This window comes from Echiichthys vipera (genome assembly GCF_963691815.1).
Source record: "Echiichthys vipera genome assembly, chromosome: 2".
Taxonomy (NCBI): domain Eukaryota; kingdom Metazoa; phylum Chordata; class Actinopteri; order Perciformes; family Trachinidae; genus Echiichthys; species Echiichthys vipera.
The window spans coordinates 24,888,959-24,897,602 of NC_139827.1; the positions used below are offsets into that span (position 1 = coordinate 24,888,959).

General features: G+C 41.0%; 1 protein-coding gene across 1 annotated transcript; it reads left to right on the top strand.

The window, feature by feature from the left end:
* Window positions 1–631: 631 nt before the first annotated feature.
* LOC310956471 (keratin, type I cytoskeletal 19-like) lies at window positions 632–6,264 on the top strand (the record flags this gene model as incomplete). Its single annotated transcript, XM_083926695.1, has 11 exons — window positions 632–662; window positions 1,381–1,414; window positions 2,119–2,407; window positions 3,610–3,735; window positions 3,999–4,081; window positions 4,319–4,475; window positions 4,663–4,824; window positions 4,934–5,059; window positions 5,685–5,914; window positions 6,012–6,046; window positions 6,158–6,264. 11 exons carry the CDS (start codon window positions 632–634, stop codon window positions 6,262–6,264), a joined length of 1,380 nt encoding a protein of 459 aa, XP_083782821.1.
* Window positions 6,265–8,644: the final 2,380 nt, after the last annotated feature.

Consider the following 8,644-nt stretch of genomic DNA (forward strand, 5'->3'; position numbering starts at 1 on the left):
ATTACTTTGTTTTCATTTGGTCCGATAACTTTTAGCAAGTCAAGAAGAGCCGCACTATTAAATAATTTATTCCCCGTTCAAGTTGCTGCTATATGGGCCCTGTAATGTGGAAGTAGTGCCGATTATCTGGGAATTTTTAGCTGCAGAAGTTGAAGTTTTTTGGCTTCATGTGCCACTGAGCAGCTTTCATAAGAATGAACGGGGCTCCACCTCAAACGCCGTATCCATTTTTCTTTATACATCCATGATCTGCGCTCTTTAAGTCACTGAGCTGCGTCATTAATGTCGGGGAATAACTGTAACTGCACTGTAGCAAGACTTTCCATACAGTAGAGTTGTGACATCACAACTGCACAGAAGTCCTGACGACTCGTTTAAAGACTGCGTGCATTTCTCTGTGGATTGAGTGTTTTGATAGTAAGCCCTAGCTGTAAGCTTTATCAAAAAAGAAAGTTTTAAGTTTACTCTTAAATATGGGGACAGTGTCTGCCTCCCGAATAACACTTGGGAGTTGGTTCCACAGGAGAGGAGCTTGGTAGTTCTCTCAAGAACCTTCATCACAAGAGACATAAGAGCGACTGGCCTGAATTCATTGCGGTCTGTTGGATTACTAGTTTTAGTAATAGGAATTATGGTGGATGTCTTCCACACAGTCAACACAGGTATTCTGCCCTTCTCAACACACATCTGGAACAATGATGTGAACACTTGACTAAGTTGCTCAGCACAATGTCGTAGAGTGCGACCACAGATGGAGTCAGGACCAGCTGCCTTACGTAAATCTACCCTCTGAAGGAGATTTCTGACGTTTCCTGTGATATCACAAGATCATTCTGTGGGGACAAAGATTCCAGCAAAATGGAAATATTGTTCATAGAATCATACCGTTCAAACGGAGAGAAATATAAATAAAACAGTTTGCCAAGTTGTTATCATCCTCAACATTTACTCGGATGAGCTGCCTGGTCGGACAAGATGACTGATTAATGATGCCATAGATTTTATTCCTCTCCTGGCAGCTCTAAGATCTCCACTGCAGTACTAACTTTCAATTTTATTCTTATACTTTATTTTGGACTTCCTTATTTGCTCCTTAACTTCTTTAGAGACAGTTTTTTTTCTTAAGGACGTCACCTGAACAGAAAATTCTCTTATTTTTGTTGATCACACTTTTAAGTTCTTTAGTCACCCAAGGCTTATAATTGGGGTAAATAAGAACTATCAAGTCCACACAGAAAGTGATGTATGATGAGATAGTGCCTGAGAGTTCATCTATCATCACACACATCATATAGGCAGTTCCAGTCTGTACACTCAAAGCATGCCTGGAGGGAGGAAATCCTCTGACCAGACTTTCACTGTTCCCTCCTCCTGCTCCAGACGTCGTGGGAGGCGTGGGATACACGCTGCTGTGGTAAGAAGCACCAAAGGGAGGTAAAGGCAAGGATCCAGTAGAGTGTTCCTCTGTGTGGTGGGGCAAGTCACATACTGACCATATGTCCTTAAAGTTATTTTTAAATTACAATGATTAAAATCTCCTAAGACAAACTTTGGTGCGTCAGGGCAGATAGAGTCCAGCTTGTGTGTGACGTACAGTCAATGTAGTGAATAAAGTAAGATATTGTTTTATTTCTTATAAATCCAACTCTTCATTTGTAAGAGGGGGGTTTAAGTTATGTCTTCTGTTAAAGGTGACATACTGTAGTCTCACTTTAAAGGAAGTCTCTCAAAAGGTTGTGTACACTGTGGAAATGCCTGAGCAGACGTTAAGTATAACTGACATGGAAAGGAAAAACAATTATCTTCTACCTGTCTCACTATCAGACAGATTATCAGTTACCCATCCATCAAGCTGCCTAACGAGATATGCAGCCTGTCTCCTACATAGCGTAACTAATGTTACTGGGCACACCTATTGGGGAAAAAAAACACAACAACATAAGAAAAAAAAACATTATCTGCATACCGCACATTGTTATGGCATGGCACCTGTCTGCTTCCTCCTCTCACAGTCCTATAAAATGCCCATGTGTCGCAGGGCAGAGGCACTCCTCTGAGACTCTGCAGCTCTGCTCATCAGCTCGAACCACCACATCTCACCATGTCTGTCTCTCTCAGCCGCCAAAACAGCAGCTACAGCATCTCCGGCAGCAGCGCCTTCAGCCTGAGCAGAGGGATGCAGCTGGTCGGAGGCGGCCAGACCCGCATCTCCACCGGAGGGCCCTTCCAGAGCCGCGCGCCCAGCGTGTACGGGGGCGCGGGAGGTTACGGGACCCGCATCTCCCAGTCGGTCTTCTCCTCGTCCGGGTCGCTGAACTCCTACGGCGAGACTAGCACCGCAGTGATTGGCAACGAGAAGGGGACCATGCAGAACCTCAACGACCGCCTGGCCTCCTACCTGGAGAAGGTAAAAGATGTTGATGATGATGATGATGATGAAGATGATGATGATACCTATACATTGCTGCGCAATCCTCTGAATCTTTACTAGACTTACTGGGATTTTAACATTATATTGTTTAGCCTGCATTTAAATTAGATAAGTGCAAATACATTTACTACGTTTTAATGTGCAGTGGCTCATTTTGCTTATAATATTAATCATAATAATAATAATAATAATAATAATAATGATGATAAATAATATGCCTACCTTATATGATCTTGGTTGGCAATGCATGCACACAAATGGTAAACTTTAAAGGGTAGGTGCATATTTGTACATGTTTGTCTGTCTTAAAACAGTAGTCAGGTTAGGTATGGGCACTGAAACAGGTTTTGATTGCAGCTTTGATTATCCCTTCTGTTCACATTGGCCTTAAGCAGATCTCTTCAGCACTTCTACTGGGTCTGTCTATGGTAAAACATAATTTGCAAAAGTCTTGCCCGATGGTTAAGGTTAAATGGTAAAGGTTTGGCATAAACCTTGAATGGTTAAGGTGGGTCATTGGGAAAGTAGTCTCATGAGAGATTTTGCTCCTTTTCTGGTGTTTTTGTAGAAATTAATTTGAACAATCGATTTAAGACTAAAGGAGCTTCTGGACATTCGAAAAAACATTTACTAAAGTACTGATATACAACACTGTGAACAGTGAGAGTATTTCACAGTTATGTCATTTTACACTATTTTCTACTTTCTAGCCTTATTTCCACTTTGCAGATCATATTAAAAACCTATGATGGATTACAAGTCTGAAATAAAAAATAAATAAATGAATGTCTCATTGTAAAACAAAAGTACCCATCTTGACGGAGCTGCAACATTAAATTCTTCTTACATATGAATGTGTGAGTAATGATACTCTGCTGGCAGGGACCTTTCTGCTGCACGAGAAGATACTTAAATTACTTTTGGTTGATTACACTTACTTAAACATAGGTACAGATTTATGTTAAGGATTTGAAAACTTCCATCAGATGGTGTGAAAGTTAATTTGTCTTTTGTGGATTCATAAAGAAAAAAAACAACAACAAGAAAAAACGATTTAGCTACCAAGCAATCATGGGCCAGAACTAAAGCGTTTTATAAATGGACACATCTATCATCTGTTATTTATCATATGTCTGCACGGCGCATCACACTGATTGCGTGTGCGTGTGCGTGTGCAGGTGCGTTCCCTGGAGTCAGCCAACCGGAAGCTGGAGCTGCAGATCAGAGAGTTCTATGAGAAGAGATCTCCTGTTCACAAAGACTTCACCAGCTACTTCGCCACCATCACTGACCTCCGGGCTCAGGTACCACACATATTTTACACATCATGACATATAAAAACATATTTAACTGACAAAACTACTCTAGTACACAATAGAGACATAGTGAAAGCATATACAGTATGTTGGCAACCAAACATGGATTTTGAGTTTTTATAAATATAAGCTGTCACATATTGGTGTCTGCTGTATACAAATGACACATAAATGTACTGATGAGTCTGCCCGGTAAAACAAGCCAACATATGAACGAAATCCAGACAAAGTTTAATTTTCTCCTCATTTAGATCATGAAGAGACACTCAGACAATCAACGCATCATCCTCAAGATTGACAATGGTCAACTGACTGCAGAGGACTTTAAAATAAAGTAAGTTTACCTTTCCGTCACTTAATGCTAAATCCACATGCACCCTCAAATAATTTAATTTCAATATCCTACGTCAACTGCATTTAAAGTGAGGGCTGTAGTTGTATTATGGTTTATTTTATGGTTGGAATAACATTCACATCTAATGGAACTGTCAAACACTGAAGCTGCAGATGGATTTTTTTGTCTTTCTCTCATTTAATTTAATCACTACTTCACGTGGCTTCCCCTCTGTAGGTATGAGACAGAGCTGAACATGCATACGGGGGTGCAGGCCGATGTGTTGCGTCTCCGAGGAGTCCGGGACGGCTTCACTCTTTCCATCAGTGACCTGGAGATGCAGATAGAAGGTCTAAAAGAGGAGCTGGTGTACATGAAGAACAACCACCAAGAGGTGAACACCATTCAGAGAAACTTCACTGTTGTAGCGTTTAAAAAAAAAAAAAAAGCAGGATGGCTCACTCTCTCATCTGTTTTCAAGTACAATGGCGCCACCTGTTAGTGATAGCAGCCATCACTCACACGCCTGTCACACCTGTAGAAGGACAGGAGATAAAAAAAAACATGTGTCCATATTGCAGGAGTTGCATCAGATGAGGATCCAGCAGAATGGCACGGTTAATGTAGAGGTGGACAGTGCAGAGGCTGTTGATCTGACATTGGTCCTGCAGGAGGTGAGGGAGCAGTATGAAGCTTTGGTGGCGAAGAACAAGCAGGAGCTGGATAAATGGTTCCAGTCTAAGGTGAGACATCAGAGCAGAAATGTGAAAATGTTGATTATGAAAAGATCTACAGATTGCACAGGATTGATTACATATCTATATTTGCGTATGTGTGTGTGCGTGTAAAAAGGTGGATCTTCTCCAGACGCAAATCATCACATGCACAACAGAGGTGAAGACATATTACACAGAGCTGTCAGAGCTGAAGAGGACTTACCAGAATCTGGAGATAAGTCGGCAATGCATCCACACTGAGGTACATGCATAAGCACACTTTCACTGTGGTTCATATTTGTTAAAGTCTGCCTTAAAACAACACTCACATGCACAATTGTACATCGAAACAACTCAAAATGTGAGTTGTAATTATCCCTCTTGCTCCTAATGAGCATTAAAAAATGTATTTCCTAATGTAATGGGTGCAAATCTATGTGCAAGAGTTTATCTGAAGTTGATTAAAAGCTTCAGCAGACCGAGTAAGTGGGGATTCTAAGAAAACAAAAACTGTTTTAATGTTTATATAAGCTCCTAACTATTGTTTTTTTTTTACTGAAATCACTTAAATTTTAGTGAGTTTAAGCTTTCTGGGATGGATTCATGTAATTCTTTTCAATGAGAGTGAAGCATTTTGCTCACTGGCTTTTAAGTTTGCTGAGCACAGAGGCGGTTCTAGAGTCTGTTGAGGCCCTAGGCAAAAACTCACAGGGGGCCCCTTGAACCCCCCCTTGACACTGACCTTTTTGTATTGTCACTGCTGTAGTTTAGAATTTGTCAGCCCTCGGGGCCTTCCTACTGGCCTGGGGCCACAAGCCGTTGCCTGCCTTGCCTGCTGGCAACACAGCTGCTCAGCTTTCCTAACATTGCTCTCGTCCACCCTGCAGATTCAGTGCCTGCAGCAGGATCTAGAAGAAACGAAGAGTCAATACAGCATTCAGCTCAGCCAGCTGCAGCTGACCATCAACATACTGGAGACAGAGCTGCAGCAGCTGAGAGTCTCCATCGAGGAGCAGCAAACTGACTACAAACTGCTGCTGGACATCAAGATGAGGCTGGAACTGGAGATCGCAGAGTACAGGAGGCTGCTGGAGGGAGAGCTACATGAACAGAAAAAGTGAGTGTTGGATTTCTTGTATAAGTTGTATAAGCAAATGTAGCATGACAAAAAGTGAATAATATAGGTTTTAAAACAATGTTCCCCTTCTCCATAGGGCTGTGATCATCAGCAAGGTTGTTGAAGTTGAAGGTAGGAATCCTAATCAGTCATTAAACGGACTTTGTGATCCTGTAACAACATCACTGACTTAGGCTTGTTGTACTGTAGCCTCATGATGCATATGTTTGTTCTCCTCCTCAGAGCATAAACCCCACGTCGAGAGGAGAGTGAAGACTATCGTGGAGGAGATCGTCAATGGGCGGGTGGTGTCCTCCAGTGTTGAAACCCAAGTGGAGGACGTTGAATAACACCTCTGCTGCCACTAAACTTACATTTTTATGTTGATTTGGGCGACTAAAAGCAGTTCTCTTATCTTGATTTCAGGTTAGTTTTGTACCAGGTTTATGAAATCATAGTGTTTCCACAAAACTTTTGTGTTTTAAGAGGGTTACCTTGGCATTTCCTTTCCATTATTTTGATTACAATTCCAGTACACATATAGCAAGATTGCAGCAAGTGATGATCTTTCTCTGACGGATGCTCGTTCTGATGACACCAAAATATGATTAATAAAAGCCAGAAATCAAAGATGAAGATGTGTATTTTTTACAAATGTGTATTTCACTCCAGAAAGGTGGATTATTGTTTATGCATGGGTTTATTTATTGGCAAAATACTACTTTTTGGACGTACAAATAAAAGGCGTTGTAAATGAGTCAAGTTTCAAGCCTTCAAGTTTTAGGTCATACAAAAAACAAACAAAAAAAAACAACTCAATAATGTTTTTGTTGTCTGAGCTCTTTTAAAACCACAACAATACACCAAGATAAGAGCTAGTTTGCAATAGCTGTGACCACGTACACACACACACAATTCACGCACACAAAACCTCATTAACATTACATCATAGGCCAGTGGCACTGCCACAAACCCAAACGCTGATCAGCTCCTTTGGCTCATGACCAATCCTTCTACAAAATCCTGTGCAAGTCTGTGAATCCATTTGGAAGTTATGCACCATTTTTGTGATCACGCCTCCTTTTAGCCAACTGGCATGAACACACACACACACACACACACACACACACACACACACACACACACACACACACACACACACACACACACACACACACACACACAAATCAATTAGCTGCTGATTGCAGCTAATTGATTTTAAAGGGGACCGATCAGGAGAAACACACCTTTCAGTAGCCGGGAAACCAGACCAATCTGCCAAGCTCATGTTTCATTTGCTCTGGCACATACTGTACGTTTGGTCCCTCTCCCATTCAGACAGATCAAGACTAGTACAATGAGGCTAAGTCACCAACCAAAGATGGTGGTGCTTTGGGGTACATGCACAGTAAAATCTGGTCTGCTATTGCCATGATGCTCAAAAGGTGGCGCACTATCCTTAAAAGAGAACAGAGCAGCTCCAGTTCCACTGCGCATGTGTCCTACCCCCAAAGCACCGCCATCTTCGATCGGGGCCTCTTTCTAAAGCCTTGAGACAGATTAAAAGCCTGCCATCGGACAGACCAATCACAACAGTTTATCTCATGTGGGGCGGGTTTATAAGACGATGACTGACTGTCACTGTCCAGTCTGCAGGTCTGTTCAGTGCAGTTTTTCATGCTTACAAAACTCAGATCGAACTATCATCCAGGCAGATTGATATAATATGACTCGATATTCTGTTACTGTTTTGCTTATTTCTTGCCTAAAATGTTTTTGTGAAAATGAAAAAAATGGATTTTGCTCTCCATCGTTGACCACGCCCCATGGAAACTGGAAATTAACTGAGAGGATCCAGACTCATACAGTGAGATACATGATATAGAAAATAATATCTTATTTGAACTTTAAAGCATGGGAACATGTTCTAGTAGAACCCCAAAATACAAGTAGTACAAGTGCATATACCGTACAGTATCTCTTTGAATGAAAATGATTAGGGTGTAATTTCCTTCATGACCACCAGATATCACCCTGGTCTTTCTCTCTAAAAGTGAAGTTCTTGCACAACCTTAGTGGATTATGTAATCCTATTGTTGTTAAGTGGAAACAGATTGTTGCTGCACAACACACTATTAGAAACATGATTATTTAAAGTTAGTCCCAGGACAATAAACAATGGGCCACATTTAGAACAAAATCCATGTTGCACATAGGAGGAAAAATAATCATGTGAGATACTGAATATGATTTTCATAGAAAAATGCAGAGAAGAAAAACTTTTTTGTACACTCTTCCCCCCAGAATTGTAGATTTGGGTAGGTTCAGTTTACAGTCACCTGAATTTCTTCATTTGGGTGGAGTTGAATCAAGCAGCAACTTCCAGACATCAGTGATTCACCTGAACGCTCCAAATGACTCAGCAATGAAGACTCCCTTCCTTTCACTGCTTTTGTGCACCAATCTACTGACACTAATTATCAACAGTGTTATTAAATGAAATTATTGGCCCCTATATATGATCAAGTTGTTTCAGCAATTTTGAGCAGCAAAGCAATATCAAGTTTAGGCAAAGAGGACCTGATTCATTTTCTTCACTGTCTAGACCAATTATACTTAGTCTACAGGACTAAACAAGACAAAACTATTAATAAAAAAGAAAATATGGTTGGACCCTGGAAACTAGCACCTAACATGGCCTACACACAGAAAGTCCCTTTTTAAATTGAA